Source organism: Rhipicephalus sanguineus, chromosome 5 (genome assembly GCF_013339695.2).
Source record: "Rhipicephalus sanguineus isolate Rsan-2018 chromosome 5, BIME_Rsan_1.4, whole genome shotgun sequence".
Classification (NCBI taxonomy): Eukaryota; Metazoa; Arthropoda; class Arachnida; order Ixodida; family Ixodidae; genus Rhipicephalus; species Rhipicephalus sanguineus.
Window position 1 is genome coordinate 123917142 of NC_051180.1, and position 16466 is coordinate 123933607.

General features: G+C 45.8%; 1 protein-coding gene across 3 annotated transcripts in view; it reads left to right on the forward strand.

Moving 5' to 3' along the window:
* The window catches only part of LOC119394212 (DDB1- and CUL4-associated factor 8), a 57802-nt gene that overhangs the window by 36089 nt on the left and 5247 nt on the right, over positions 1-16466 (forward strand). For all 3 annotated transcript variants that reach the window (XM_037661488.2, XM_037661486.2, XM_037661487.2), the window contains exons 7-12: positions 40-147; positions 279-345; positions 3280-3337; positions 10547-10654; positions 11551-11681; positions 15124-15243. In XM_037661488.2, coding sequence (XP_037517416.1) covers positions 40-147; positions 279-345; positions 3280-3337; positions 10547-10654; positions 11551-11681; positions 15124-15243 — 592 coding nt within the window. The remainder of the gene's footprint in view (positions 1-39; positions 148-278; positions 346-3279; positions 3338-10546; positions 10655-11550; positions 11682-15123; positions 15244-16466) is intronic.

The window sequence follows — 16466 nt, forward strand, 5'->3', positions numbered from 1 at the left end:
TCATTAACTAATTATCGCTTTCCCTGTTTTGTTTTTCAGACTAGTCTTAGTAAAGGAAAACGACAAGAAGGTTCCCCTTTACACAATATTTATTAACCCAGCCAATCCAAATGAGTACGCCGTTGGAGGTCGAGACCACTACGTCAGGTACGCATGTAGTGTTCGTGTCAACAGACCACTTGACACTACTGCTCTTGTTTCTTCCGGTCTTGGATAGAAGTCCATGCTTTCCAATAGTTTATGACTTGGTGATGAATTGTAACCCTTTATCCTTTCAGAGTTTACGATCGGAGACTCACAAGAGAAGATTCTAATCCAATGAAGAAATTTTGTCCTCACCATTTGGTCAGTGGTTTTTAAGCATACGCTAGCAGTTTGCTCATCATCATCCCATTTTCATTGTCAGAGACAGCGGAATGGAATACTAGTAGCCCATCATCACACTAAGTTATTGTTTATTCGACTCATTTTAAGGGGAGATGCGGGTCTTTTTTTTTATTTCTTTTATTAGCTGGGTGAACTGAACGAAATTTAACAAATTTATCCCATTTTTTCTGCAGATTCCAAATCTCTAATTAGATTTTTGGTAGCTGCATTAGTACAAAAGATGTGCAATCTCTAAAAGCATATTTCTTACGGGAATTTTTGGCAACTTTGCTTTGTCAAACACAGAAACAAAGTATGTGGCAAGGCTGCCAGAGAGCTGGTTTAGCCGGTGATGCTAATCCGATTGTCTTCAACAAACTTTGAATGCAAAATAAATAGATGTAAATGTGAGTGAAATTTTTTTGCTGCGTACTATTTCTGATAATCGAGAATTATAATTTGGTGAACAACATTACAAGAAAATAAATAGCATCACCGGCTAGACCAGCTTCCTGGCAATCTTGCCACATACTTTGTTTTTGTGTTTGACAAAGCAAAGTTGCCAAAAATCCCCGTAAGAAATATGCTTAAATATGTGTTAGAAATTGCATATCTATTGTTCTAATGCAGCTATTAAAAATCTACTTAGACATTTTGAATCTGCAGAAAAAGCTGCAGAAGTGTATTAAATTTCATGCCATTCACCCAACTTTTAAAAAACCATTTTTTAAGACCCACATCTCCCCTTAATATAAAAAATTCAGTAATCCAGACTTGCTTGTCTTCCCAGAGCAGCTGCAATCGGACATCACAGTTTCATGTAAGCAACTACAAGTGATGTTTTGCTCTTTCCCCATTCGTGACTCAGTACAGTAGCACACGTGTCGGGTTGGTGAGCAGAAAAAAAAAACCGTTGCTGAATCTTACGAAATTCTGTATGTTCCTTGTGGCAGCACAAGCTTTAAATTATATTAAGTGATCACACTAAGTGATACTTTCACTTTCTTGAGATCATCACTCAATGTGTCGGCATCTCCAAGAGGTGACGTTCCAGGCCTGCTGTCACACATGGTTGGCACAGTGCCAGACTTGCGTGACCTTTAGACAGCAGACCGCCATCTAGAAGTGAATGTATTTCCGAATGTGATTGTCCCAGAATAGAGCCCCTTACTCCACCTCCCCATGAACTTTGTCAGTTCATGTGTATGTACCAACACATTCAGCCACTATCTTATCAATGGACAGAACCACAAGCATGAGGGAGCAGCAGAAAGCATGTCGATCAATGACAGTGATGATGAGTCTATGGAAACATAATGGCTCTCTGGGCAACAGAAACAGACCTCAAAGCCCTTACTTTTGCTGACTACATGCATCAAAACCAATTTCAGGGCCGAGACACCTCATAGATATCATATCTGGAGGTCAAGTACATCTCGAAGCCCATGCTTTTGCTGGCAGAAATCGAAAACATGTCGTGGCCATCACTTTCACCACTTTGTATGGCTGATCTCATAGGCAAGCAAGGCCAAGCTTGGCAAAAAGTTGACATTGCCGCCCACCTCCACACCATGAGCCACTCAAGCTAGCCTGAAGTGCCAGTTCGTGACATATCACAGGGGAACAGTTCCACAGTTGCAGCATGACAGTGGGGCTTGCAATGCATCAGATTTTATGGGAGCTATACCAGGACTGGACAAGAAAAGATGTAATAGCCAGGAAAACAATGCAATTAAGGGGGGACACTGCTCTTAAAATTTTTTTCTCATTTCTTGATCGATTTTGATGATACTTGGTGAGTTTATGTACATTCGTGTGCTGATTTCAAATATGCAATTACTTTTCTAGTATAACCGGTAGTTTTTAAAATACAATATATTTCATGTGCCTTTTGGGGAGGAAGATTTTTCTTTAACAGAGAGAGTTACAAAGTAAATCAGCATATCACAATAACCTGTAATCAGAACTGAGTGCAATGAAACAAAAACTGATGTTCTAAGCCCATTAGAACAAAAGTTATGGTATGTTGAACATTCGCGAAGGAAATCGCAGCTTGAAATTGACGCACTCGTGAATGTTCAACATATTGTAACTTTTGTTCTAATGAGCTTAGAACATCAGTTTTTGTTTCATTGCACTCAGTTCTGATTACAGGTTATTGTGATACACTGATTTACTTTGTAACTCTCTTTGTTGAAAAAAAAAATCTGCCTCCCCAAAAGGCACATGAAATATTTTGTATTTTAGGAACCACTGCCTATACTAGAAAAGTAATTGCATATTTGAAATCAGCGCACAAATATACATAAACTCACCAAGTATCATCAAAATCGATCAAGAAATGAGAAAAAAATTTTAAGAGCAGTGTCCCCCCTTAAGAACATAGTACAGTGGACTCTCAGTAAACGGAAATCACCTAAACGAAACTGCTGCTTAAACGGAACAACTGCCCCTAATATGATTGGTTTCATACTTAGATTCTGCACCCCTGTTCTTCTGTCATTAAACAGAACACATTTTCCTGGTCCCTTGAGGTTCCGTTTAACGAGAGTCTACTGTAGATAGGTTATTTTGTATCAAGGTTTGACTGGACTGGCATTACCATGGACGTTCTCACAATTATGAAATCAGCCGATACCTGTACAGCTAACTTTAATAGCTGCTGACAATAATGTGAAGGCGAGAGCAAGCATTATCTGACTGTTTTTTTTTTACCCAAGCTTATAATTTCCCTGCTGTGTGCAAGCAATAATATCTGGTTCACATCTGCAATTGAACCTCGTCTGCAGATTGGCAACATTATTTTATGTCTTACAAAAAATGTTTCAGGGCCCCTTTAATTTTAGGGTCTTTTTTGGAGCTGAGCGTTATTATTGAATACCATTTCTTTGATATTTGTCATTTTTTTTGCAGATGAACTGTGAAGTGCGAGCCAGTGTTTCCTGTTTGGTTTACAACTACGATGGCTCTGGTATGGCTTCTCTTGCATTTTGACAGTTATATTGTTGTGCATGCGTGTAAACTTATAAATAGACGCATGGGAACAGTGTAAAAAATCTATACAGCAATTGCACTTTGGGAAAGCTATATGAATCATGTATAAGTATGATATGTATTGGCAAAGTAGTTTGATACTGTAAGAAAAGCTCTGAGGCTAGGACACAAATAAAAGTTGGGGCCGTCCAGAGGGACATGAAAAGTCAATAAGGGAATTTCATACTCTTAAATACAGTCGAGCCTGTTTGCAACGAACCTGAGCGTGATGCAGCATCTGTTCGTTGTATCCCAAAGTTCGTAGTAAATGAAACACAGCTTTAAAAATATGCTGACAAAATTCCGTAATGCACGTCTGTTTCGACATTGCAGATGCGATGAGGGTGGTCTCCAGTTTATTTAAAGCGGCAGCATAGTCCCTCAATACTTTTTTATGGTCACGAAACTTCGGGCCAAGTTTGGTATGGGGACATAGTCTCCCGCCAGGGGCGTTAGCGCAGACAAGGGGACTTTCATCGCGGCCGCTTAAACGGCTTTTTGGTGCGTCAAGAGGTTTCCGCGGCGGCGACTCGTCTGGTGGCTTCACGGACATATTTCCGTGGCTTTTTTATATACTGATCACCCATCGCGTATAGGCAGCGTACTCGTATCTGCGCGTAGCGGCCATAAATGTCTGTTCGGTTGCGGCAGTGTTCTATTCCTTTCAATCGCGGCGAAATCGGCGTGCAGCCACGCCCTGCACGCTGATTTAGCAAAGACTGCTCGGTCATGCCTTTTTGACGCTTTTTATTTTCCACGAGGCTGTAGCCGACGTCAGCGGAAGAACCGCGACCAACACAGCCGTACGTACGACGGGCGTGAATCCCGTCTCTTCATTAAAAAACGTACTGACGCGCGCAACTTACGCGATGATACTTTCTCCGGCGATTTATCCATGCTTTGAAAAAAGACTTACCTTAAATTCCTCTGAATATACATGACCGAGTTAAACGTTACTGGTACATTTCCGTGCGCCACCTACGCTCGGCGTAGGAAATACCACTTTAGAGAAAAAAATTGTAGACGGCTCATGCGTCGCTAAGTTCTGTCTCGGGCAGACTGCACGTACAAAACTCTGAAGTGAATATCACAACAATATTGTAATAATACGAGCGACAACTCTGATAACGCTCTTTTACCAGCCTCGGTGGCTAAGCAGCTAAGGTGTGCTGCTAAACATGCTTGTTGAAGCGCTCGCATTCCAGGGAGATGAGGCGCAAAAACATGTGTACTTAGATTTACAGGCACATTGCAGAGCCACATGGCGTAGTTTCTTTTTTTTTTCTTTCTTGCAAAATGCCTAAGGACCCTTGCACTCTGCGAAGTGCCAAGCGATTTTATAATGTATTTTCCCAGCCATGCTCTACAGCAGCTTCTTTCACTTGGACGAAAGTTGAACAAGGGTCTTGTGCAGCTGTTTGATCTAGAGGAAATATTCAATCCTTTTAGCACCTTATTAGAAGGTGAAAGCCAGTGGGCTTCATTTATTCTATATATTCATAACAAACAGTAAATTGCCGGCTATAATCATTTTATTTTGAAAGCAGAAACTGAAGGCAAACAGTGAAGAACTTAGCAGCACAAACAACTGTTCCGAAGCGCTGCACACAGCCTCCTCTGTTTTGCAAGCTTTGTCCTCAGCCTTGTTTACCGTCGGCATACTGCAGAACAAGGGGAAAAACACAAAGGTTTACGAAATCCATCATGTTTGCTCAACTTGCGTTATAATCAGCGTGCCGAAGAACACAGAAGAGCAAGCCGCGTAAAACTGCAATATTTACCATGATTTACTGCATCCAATTCGTCGGAGACGTCCACGCGGATCCTCTGCACAGCATTTTCCCCAGTGGAATCCTCCGAAGACTCCCAACGACGCTTGACCGGCCGCCTGTGAGGCAACTGCCGAGGTGCCGGCTTCTTTTTGGCCAAGTACCGTATTTGCACGTAAATAACGCGACCGCGAATATAACGCGAGGGGGGTACTATCGGCCTGGACGAAAAAAAAAAAAAGTTTATTACGATTATAACGCGAAGTGATGCAACTGTAAACAGCAGTCAAAAAGTGGTCGCGCGCAGGGCTTTATTTACATTTACATCCGTCGGAAATGCTAGAACCACTAGCTCGCCTGATTACTCTTCCTCGCTGCTCGAGTCTTTGTCGCTGTCGGCAAAAACCGCATCGTCGTCCGTGCCGTCCAGGCTGTTCGAGAGGCAGCACTTCAGGAATGCCCGTGACACTATTGCCGACGGCAGGGCCTCCCAAGCATTATGAATCCAACGAGCGACCTCGCTCACTGACGCTCGCTTCATGCGACCTGATGGAGTCAGTTGGCGATTGCTAGCCTCCAGCCACTGCTCGTATTCCCGTCGTACGAGATCCTTGAAGGGCTTGTTTATGCAGACATCCAGTGGCTGGAGCTGCGAAGTCATTCCTCCGGGAATGACAACAAGGTCGGTGTTAGACTTGCGGAGCGCTTCTTTGACCTCATCGGTCAAGTGGCCTCTAAATGCGTCTAGCGCAAGCATAGCTGGAGTGTTGAGGAGCGCACCCGGACGTCTTCCCCACACAACACGGATCCACTCTTTCATCATGGTACTGTCCATCCAGCCCTTCTCGTTGCACCTGACGTACATCCGGGCGGGAATGTCTCGTTCTTTGGGAGAGTCTTTCTTTTAAATATGAGAAAAGGCGGCAGCTTGCGGCCGTCCGCCGTGCATGCCAGCATCACCGTCACCCGAGTCTTCTCGTTGCCCGTTGTGCGGGCGCGTACCTCCTTGGTGCCGAGTTCGTCAATCACGTAGCCAGCCGGAATGTCCAAAAAGATTGGCGTCTCATCCGCGTTTCCGATCTGGCCTACGGGGTACTGCTTCTCCCTCCTCATCTTAATTACATACCGCTGAAACTCAATTAGGTTCTCTTCGTACTCCGCCGGAAGCTTCTGGCAAATCGAAGTCCTTCGGCGAAGCGAGAATCCCGCACGACGCATGAACTTCTGCACTCACGAGCGACTGGCCTTAAAGGTGTCACGGGGCACGCCGGCCTCACGTCCAAGCTCCCTTGCCTTGATCTGCACGAGTTCGGCATTGACAGGCAGAAAATGGCCGCGACGTTGGCGCACGAATTCTGCTAAGTCCTCTTCAATTTTCGGGAAACGGCCGGTCTTGGGCCCACGGAACGCCTTGTGAGTCGGTGCAGCTTGGAAGATGCGGTCACGGCACTTCCTCCAACCTCGAACGGTTGACTCCGTCACTCCGAGATGCCGCGCCGCACTCGAATTTCCCCTCTCTTCGGCCAGCAGGATCGCCTGTTTTTTAAACGCGGCAGTATATTGAGTCCGCTTGTTCATTATGACAGGCAATGCGGAAGAAAGTGCGTTCCGAACACAGCGACGAGCGAGCGCGAGGCGTAAGGAGGCGAAGTTATTCCGAAATGATTGTTATCCACGTGTTGCCACTGTGGCTCCCATAGCGCTAGCAGCGCTAGCGGCACAATGCGATCGCCGCAGCATACCGTAGTGGCGCGTGCGTCGACTGCGATACGCACGAGGTTTCCGTACTGAGCGGCGGTGTTCCGAGACGCCAGGCAGGCGTCGGCGACACGGTGCCTTCCCGCGCGCGGTCACCGGAGGCGCAAGTAGGAATAAAATGTGCTATATGGTGCGACGAACCCGCCAAGTCCCTGGAACGTGCGGCGCACGCTACAGGGACGAAGATTTTTAAACAAAAAAAAAAGCTCGAAAAAATTTCGCGCTATATTTGTGTTATTTTTTGTCACGAACCCGAATATAACGCGAGGCGCCTATCTAACTCGCAAATTTTTGGAAAAAAAACTCGCGTTATATTCGTGCAAATACGGTAAGCCGGGAGACATTCAAATAATCGAGGTAAAGCGCCGGTCCTCAGCTTCACTCTTTCGCGCGGTAACCTCTTCTATAACGCATTCGTCTTCGCGAATAATGTCCTCGTTATAGAAATGTTTTTCGCATGCTCGAACGTTTGGTGAACTGAACGAGAATGTGCCCGTTTCTTCACGTGGTATCGCCCGCCTCCACTGCTCGCGGCTTTCGGGGTCGCTGAAGAACACAAACAACGATACTTTTTCAGCGGTTCCTATAGCCGGAGCGACAGTGCGGCACACAGCATGTCTTTGTCATCGTTCGTGAAGCTGCCGCTAACTATTTGTCGCATACGAAAATGGTCACAGGCACACACAGCACTGCACACACGCGATCAAACGACGCAAACAAAGCGAACACAGCACGCCGTCGCCGCGCTGGCCTTGACGAGCGCCTTGTTCGCCGGAGCGACCGTGCGGCACGCAGGATGTCTTCTGCGTCGTTCGTCACGTTGCCGCTAAGTATTCGTCACGTTTGAATATGATAAGACGCACAGAAAGCACCGCACATACGCGATACAGCACGACACACAAAAGCAAACACACCACGCCGTCGCCTCGCCGACTGCTTCGACGAGTGCCGCGGGTGCCCCCCTAACACTGGTGGCGCCGCCCCGCGGTCAAAGTTGGCGGCACACAAAGCTCTCCCATAGAGTGACGGGGAAGTTTCGTGACCAGTAAAAAGTATTGAGGGACTATGGCGGCAGCGTGCTCCTCGCTGAGGCCTTTGACATAGACAAGCTGCCTGAGGCTATTTATGTAGCCAATTGCCACAGGTACGCCTGTGGACGCTGGCTCCAAAGTTTCGTCGTCGTCGTTGTCGTTGTCATCTGATTCCTCCAAATCGCTCTTGCCCGTGCACTTCGTTCACAATGCCCTCATCCGTGCACAGTTCCACAATGTCGGCATCATCATCAGCCATAATGAAATCATCCCAGCAGATGTCCTGTCCTCTCATGTCGGAAGTCAATGACATGCTGCCACAAATCGCTGCCGGAGTGGTCCTCTTTGGGAGCTTCAGGCTCGGCATCGGGTCCGACGTCGACGAAGCTGGCCTTGCGGAAACAGTTCTGCACGCATGTAGCCGTCACCTCTGCCCACAAAGCCTTCACCATCACCACAGCCGAATACAGGGACACGCGAAGCGGCAGGTTGGCTGCCGGGCAGTCAACAGCTATGAGCAAGCACTCCACAACGCAGCCCTTATAATAAGTCTTAAACACGCAGATTATCCACAAGTCAAGCGGTTGCACTTTCGATGTTGTGTTGGGCGGCAAGAAATGCAGGGTCACTGCCGTCAGAGATGCTTGTACGTGGTGCGCGGAGCAGTTGTCGACCACGTGCAGCACGTGCCTGCCTTGCTTGTGCATGTCGCAGTCAAGCTCCCTCAGCCACTCTGTAATGCTTTAGCATTATGCCCGTAACGCACAGGCACATAGCCCAGAAAGCAGCGCGGCTTCTTTGACTTCCCGATTACAAAGGGCACGCGCCGGTCGCTGCCATCCATATTAGTACACAAAAGTACTGTGACACGCACTTTACTGTGTTTGCTGCCAGCGCACGTGTTGCCTTTCATGATGTGTGTTTTTCCTGGCAGCATCTGATAGAATAATGCAGTTTCGTCTACGTTATAGACGTCTTGCTCCGCATAGCTTAAACTGGTATCTCAATTTGTTTCAAGCCACGAGTCAACGTCTTCAGCGATTGCCGAGGCCGCCTCACCGACAATTGATTTGAAAACAATGCCATGGCGCACGTTGAACCGATGTAGCCAGCCATTTCCTGGGCAGAAGTCTGGAAAGTCCAACAGGAATGTGAAATCTTTCACTTTGGCCAGCCTCATAGGACCACTTACCAGAATGTTCCGAGCCCGCGCGTCAACGAACCATTTCAATAGTGTGTCCTCCACGTCCGCATAGGTGGCCCTCCGCAGACGCTTCCTATCCGTCGAGTTGGCGTCGGCACTGATTATCTTGTCCTTGTTTTTTAGTATCGCCGATATGGTTGACTTGCACACGCCGTACTTCTTAACCAACTCGCAGTTTTTAGCACCTTGAGAGAGCTCGGCTAGAATGGCTCGCTTGGTAGCAATGTCCAGCGCTTTTCGCTTCATGCCAACTGTTAGCGCGGCAGGCTTCCACGGAACTGCTCTGGGCCCGTTTCTAGCCAGAATAAGAAACTTCTGAATTCAAGCCGTCATGGAGCGGTGGAGACAGGCAAAGGAGTTGCAATAAAGAGGAGGGTAGTTCAGGTAGCTTGCTTGATAGGTCCATGAAACGCGCAACACCGCGTAAGAAAACTTGGGAGAGTGGTCTGCATGCGCAGAGGTCAGAGAATCACATTGTGGCACCGGCTGTTTGCGTGTCAGAAAATTTAGGGCCTATTCCCGCTCAGTGCGCATGCACGCGTGCGGAAGGGGGAAAACGGCTGTCACACGGGACGGATCGCGAAATCGCACGCGTGTGGCGACTGCCCGTCGCCAAGTGCGATTTTGTGCCACTGAAATAATGTATAGTTCCATGGTCAAGTGGGTATCATTCGTTTTACGCGAAAGTTCGTTTGAAGTGGGGCCGTTATATGTGGGCTCGACTGTATTCGAAGTAAGCATTTATGTGTGCATAGGTATATATTCATTGTCGTTAGTAAGCATGGCACTAGTGCTCTAGCGAAACCAAAATATGTGCACTTAAAGATGTGGGACTGCAACTGCTCCTAGAGTTCCTGCTCCAAACTGAGGTTTTAGCGGCACCCTATGCTTCAGTGAAGCAGCTTGGGCCAACCTATCACTGTGACTCCAGGCAGTGAAAAGTCAGATTTCAAAGACTTATGAAAGGTGTGACAATTGCCTTACACTTTTTAAATGTCTGTGATGTATGAAATGTTTCAGTTAGCATACACATACATCAGTGGAGAGAGGAAATAAACTTTTATTAACAAATATTTGGGTATTCTTCCTCGAGTGGGGCCGTTGATCTAGGGTTTCATAGCCTATAGTAGTGCAATTCCACGAGCCCGTTGGCCCACTGGTTGCTGTTCCTGCGGATTTTGGCTGATAAGTGTGGTCTCCAAAATGGAAGGGATGGTGTTAGGAATAGGAGGAATGCCTGAAGGATTAAAGCATTCCCATATAAAGTCGTATGAAAGAAGTAAACGGAACTGTGGAAGTTTCTTTTTTTTTTTTCCCTGGTGCGTATGCATCCTTTGTCATACATTATGGTGCACTTAGCTCACTTGCGCCATTTTTTGTTACAGAGATATTGGCTTCGTACAATGATGAGGACATTTACATTTTCAACTCTAAACATTCTGATGGAGCTGAATTTGTGCACAGATACAAAGGCCACAGAAACAGCCAGACTGGTGAGTTTTTTTTCCTCTATTCAGGAGTTACAAAGAGCACACCTATGTGTCTTTCAGCACATCCTGCTTGAATTCCTTTGTTCGTTCTCTGTTTCATTCTTTTGTATGTGTGATTTTTGTTTCCTAATGCTGAAAATGCCATACTTAAAAGTTCCCATTTTATGCTGTACTAGGTAGTAGAAGAGAGTGAGCCTTTGAAGGACAGTCAGGAGAAATGCCAGGAGAAAGCTTAAAATGCAATGCACATTTTTTAAATTGATAAATTGTGGATGTCAGTTAGATAATAGGATCGGGTCAGTGCCGTTCTGACCGCCCGCAATGCCCCAAAAGGCCATTCTTGTACTCCTGGATGCCATGCTGTATGAATGAAGGAAGGGAATTTTTTAGGGCTCGCTTCTTTGTTTGGTACAACCTTCTTCTGTGTAACTATCAGCCCTGTTGTATAAAATTGTGGTGAAATTTTGATGTAGTACACACTTTTTATGTGACAAAGATTTGCATTTTATCCACTTCCAGGCTCTGCTGCACTTATTTTTACAAGTCAGTTCTTCTCTCTATAACCAGGAGTTGTGTTCATAATTAACAACAAGATACATTGGCTCACTCCATTCCTGCAGTCACTGTAGCTGCCACATGCCAGTGCAGCCAGAAATATTTACAGAACTTTGAGGAACGTCTTCATTCCTAACCTCATCTCTTTGCGATGTCAGCGAATTTCACTGTTCAGAAGTATTGCTATGATGTCGCTAAGGCCGATTTATTTCAAACGAAACCCAATTTATTTTCAAACGAAAACGCGACAAAACTTTAGGGTGCGATCCTTTCATGTGCAAGAAACATTCGGTAGCATTTTTATAACTTGAAAAATATTGCTCAGCAAATGTTCTCGCCAACAGTGAAAGGCGTCAACTACATGGGCCTTCGGAGTGAATATGTTGTCAGTGGAAGCGACTGTGGCTACATCTACCTTTGGGACAAGGAGAGCGAGCACATTATCCACTCCATGCATGGCGACGAAGAAGGCGTGGTGAGTACATTCAAGGCCATTGCAGCAGGCAGTTTCTTGTGGAGAGGCATCTGCTATGACACTCTGGTGCAATGTCATATCTAGGCTTCACTGGGGATTAGAGATGGGTAAAGGAAGGAGGAAGGGCTGGCATGTAGTAGTTCGGCATGGTGATAATACTTCTTGTGCTCCATTACAGTTTGAAGCAAGAGAGTTATGTGAGCACTATCAACTGAAATGTCATTGGGCAGCTGTTTGGTATTTCTACACACGCATTATTGAAAAGTGGCAACTTTAGCACAGTAGCAACCAGAATGGGTTGAGCTCAACAGCAGAGGACCATAGAAAGAGCAAAAGGTGAAATACACAAAATAGCAGGGCACATAATTCAAAAGAACAACTTATTAATGTAGGATGAGTTAAGGCTGTCTGACACTGTTGTTACCTAATCTCCTGATATGCTGCATTTCTGATACTCTATGTATGCACTGTTAGAGCTCAAGGATGTAAAGCGACAATGGTGTCAGAGTTAATACAGTAAAAGCTCATTAATTCGAATTTCACGGGATTGGAAAAAATGTCCGAATTTACCAAATGCTGACTTATCAAAAGCATCAAGAAAACAATGAATAAGTGCCTATTACATCAATGCATTTTCATATTCTTGATTATTATGAAAATGCAGTACAGCATAGACCGCTTATAACGTAAGTCACCGGAGTCGCGAATATCCGCACTATAAGCGGTACCGCACTATAACCAAAACAACATTTTTTGAAAGGTTGCACGTGTACAAAACATGACCAACAGGCAGGCGCGCGATTCCGACTATCGCGGCATGCGACTGGGGCGTAAGTTTGCATCTGCTTACATTTGAAAATGTGTAACTGTTAGCGTTCGCGGACCTGCGGTGCCGACATAACGAACGCGGAAAAAATGCGCCGTCACGGGAAGTCGCCGCGGTAACACACTGCGCGTCCGCGATGTCGAAAACGGTGGCGACCACAAACCACCACTCGAGTGTTTCACACGCACGCCCGCGTTTTCGTAAAAAATGTAAGTCACCCCTTCTAAATGCAACAATTGCAAAATGTTTCATTGACTCGGCACCAAACCGCAACTTCTGTAGTCCGCGGCCGCCGACATGGCAGCAAGCGCTCGTTAGGCCTAGCGTGCGCGTTGCAACTTGGCATGCCACCGCGAGAAGCTTGCCCTAGGCAACACTGAGATCGGGAGTAGAAGGGATCGTACTCGCGAGCTAAACCGAGGGCATCACGCGTGAAACGAAGTTTCGGTTCGCGATCGGGAGAACAGCCGCGGCAACTATCCTGAAAGAGTCTTTGAAGCTTGTAAGTCCGCCTGTTGGTGGCAAAGGCGAAAGCTCAATCGCGTCTCAAAGCATTGTTACTTGCGGTGAAATCAAGGTTGCACGCGCGATATCTGAGCTCTACGACGAAGCAACGACGAAGCGCGCATGTCAAGCGGCCGAAGGGGGCAAAGGCTTCTCCGTCGGCCGCGCAACCGCTCCCCCTCCTCACACCACGCACCTGCGCCGGGCTGCTGCCCCCACAGCCATCCCCCTTTTTTTTTCTCCCCCCGCTCCTTGTTCGTTCGTTCCGCGTCCCCTCCTCCTTTGTAATGCCGTCGCCGCTCTCTCCCCCGCCGGCGCATCTCCGCTGAGAAGCACGCTCGCACCCTCGCATCTCTGAGAATGTTCCGGCAGCCGCATTATAACCGGTCTTTCATCTCGGGGGTCTGCACAATAAGCGGTATGCGTATACATGGAGTTCTATGGGAGAGTAAACGGGAGTCAGAAAAAACCGCATTATAGCCGGTACTGCACTGTAAGCGGTTACGTTATAAGTGGTCTGAGCTGTACTTATTTTGCATAAGAGCAGTGCAAAAGCAGCAATTTTCGTCATTCGCAACTTCGTTCACAATGTGACCGCGGCTCAAGACCACCGTGTCTTCAGCCGAAACGTGCTCTGAACCCATTCCTTATTACGTACCTCCATCACCATGCACTCGTGACGATAGTTTTTTTGGTGGGAAAATGGCCGTCAACTGACCATTCGTCCCTCAAACGAGTAGCAAATGAGTTTTATGGCAGCATGCGGACCACGGCTGAAGCTCTTCGTTTTCAACAGCTTCCACCATGTTTGAGTTTTGTGACATCATGCACGCATTGCTCGAAGTAAAAACGAAGCTACTGAATGTCGTATCCACTGTGTACAAAACCGTGTTTGTTTAATTCACAATCATATAGCGTCCATGCAGTTCTGAAGGCACGGCCGTGGTCTACACCCAGAGTTGAAACGAAACTGCTGAGCACCAGCGCACCTGCAGCTGAATATCCTGGCTCGCTAATGCGTAATCATTAATGACGACTACGCAGCTCTGAAAGCACGCAGCGAAAACAAAACTACTGCTTGTCACAGCTTTGACCCCAGTCGCTATCGGCGCAATCAAAGATAGCTCCTACGTAGTTCGCATTCACCGACTAAAGTCGAACAGGAAACATGTTTGCTGCAGTCGCTGAAGCCTTGGTTGCCAATAACGCGATTGTGGTAAGATTGTGGATGGCCACCACGCCTTTTTGAAGGCCTGGGCCCGTTTTCGTTGTTCGCGAACGCCGTTTTGACTCCTCTGCATCGCACATTTATGACGCTTCACGCTTGGTGAGCTCCATGGGTGGTCTGAATTAACCGGGTTGCGGTCAAATATGACCATATTAACGAGAGTTTAAGGCCCTTAAACAATGCATATACTTGCCGGGACCAGAGAACGCATCCAAATTATCCGATTTTCCACATTAACGGGGGTCGAATTACAAGCTTTTACTGTAGTCATAATGTTGCAGGAAAATGGTTGCATGACAAGATCAACAGGTACGACTGCCTGCATAGAGCCCAAGGGCCGTATGGCAGGTGTCACACATTATTAGTGAGTACCAACAGAGTTGTCAGAAGAGGTAGTGAGTGATTTGTGAAAGGCCACTAAAATTATCAAAGCTGCAATATGGCCTCGATGATGAAATATGTCAAACAGTTAACCAAGCAATATTGTATCAATGGTCGGCCACATTTTACCATTTATAAGAGAGAAATTGCAATGTCGTGCAGACTGGCATGCCGCATTTTCTTGGTGGCTAAATCATTTTTTTTTTTTTGTGCCATTGCATCTCTTTCTCACATCAGAAGCTATGTTTTTGGTAGAAATGGTGCTTCATGCATCATGAAACATTATCCGAATATAATCTTTGTTTTCGCCATCTGTTTTCTATGCTAGATGGTGTCACCTCTTGCTCAAATTCTTAATCATTAAAACATACTGCGACCTCTTTCCGAAGCATTTTCCAATGACCGTACCTATTGGCACATGTTGACCATATCATTGCATGAACATTCTTTTGAGTACGTTAATGTTACAATGGCCAACTAAGCTCACCATGTTGTCCTCGTAGGTGAACTGCTTAGAACCTCATCCTAGCTGCCCCATACTGGCCACGAGTGGGCTTGATGAAGATGTCAAAATATGGGTGCCTTCCTGCGAGAACCCTCCAGACATGTCAGACCTGAAGATGGTGAGCTCCCGCATTGTTATTGCCGTGCAAGTTTCAATCTTAGTCTTCATCAGTTGCTTTCGGTGCGTGAATTGGTTATCATGTGTCCCTAATTGCACATCTTTGGCTCTTATCATTATATCGTTATCACGTGACTCTGTCTCTCATAACAAGGTCATGATTTCAACTCCCAGTTGCAGTTGAAAGGTTTTGATCAGGATGAAAGCAAAAGCTTTTCGCAACGGCGTCTCTCGTAGCCATATTGCGGCATCAGGATGTGTGTGCACCAATCAGTCACCTACCAGACCTTCGTGCACCACACAGACTTCACGTGCAATTGAATGTACTGTGTAAGCTTGTGCGAATAGTAAATTTTAGGTTTGAAGTGAGTGCGAAGCGAGTAGTGATTTGGTCGAATAATTTCAAATCGAATTCATATAGTATATATCATATATTATAAAGAAAATGAGCATGTTTGTCATAACCGAACTAACCTGCACAATATTTTTTTAAATTAAAACAAGGCATGTGCAAATGTCGTTCTTTTTTGTTAAAAGGAAGCGGAAGCGACATTGAATGGTAGCAGGATTTGACTTTCGGTAGAATGCAAGTGATAACCGGTAAAATATGTTAGGTTTTAAAATTTACTATACTTAGAGCACATAAGCCGGTATAACAAGCTTTTTAATTTAAAAAAATGATGAATCAATGTGAGGGCAATATGTTCATTTAACCTTGAAGTGGGATTTCGCAGCAGTGTGGATTTCCCCTGGACAGGTGTGTTCACGGTATAGCAACCCTCCACTGTAGTGAAACCAGCTTTACAGGGGGGTTACTTGCGGACTAATACACACCTATTCATTCATTTCGAATACTTTGAAATTTCCAATAAATTAAATTCAAATCGAAGCGAATTTGAATATTACAATATGCGTTCGAATATTCGAAGTGCTCGAATATTCACACAAGTCTAGTACTGTGTAATGAAGCTATAGGTTCGCATCATGTGCCAGGATCTGCTCTAATAACGCCAATGGAAACATTTTCTTTTAAACATTCAACACCTAGTAAACATTTAGGAACAAAATTATGCTATCAATGTCTGTACTAGCTTGATATTCAAGGGCATGGAACTTTGGCATTTCTTTATTGTCAATGCAAACAGAAAAGCGATGCCCAGCATTTTACAGGCATGTGTTGTCGAACAAGTGAAGTACGTCTGCAACACCATAGATTCCCACGTG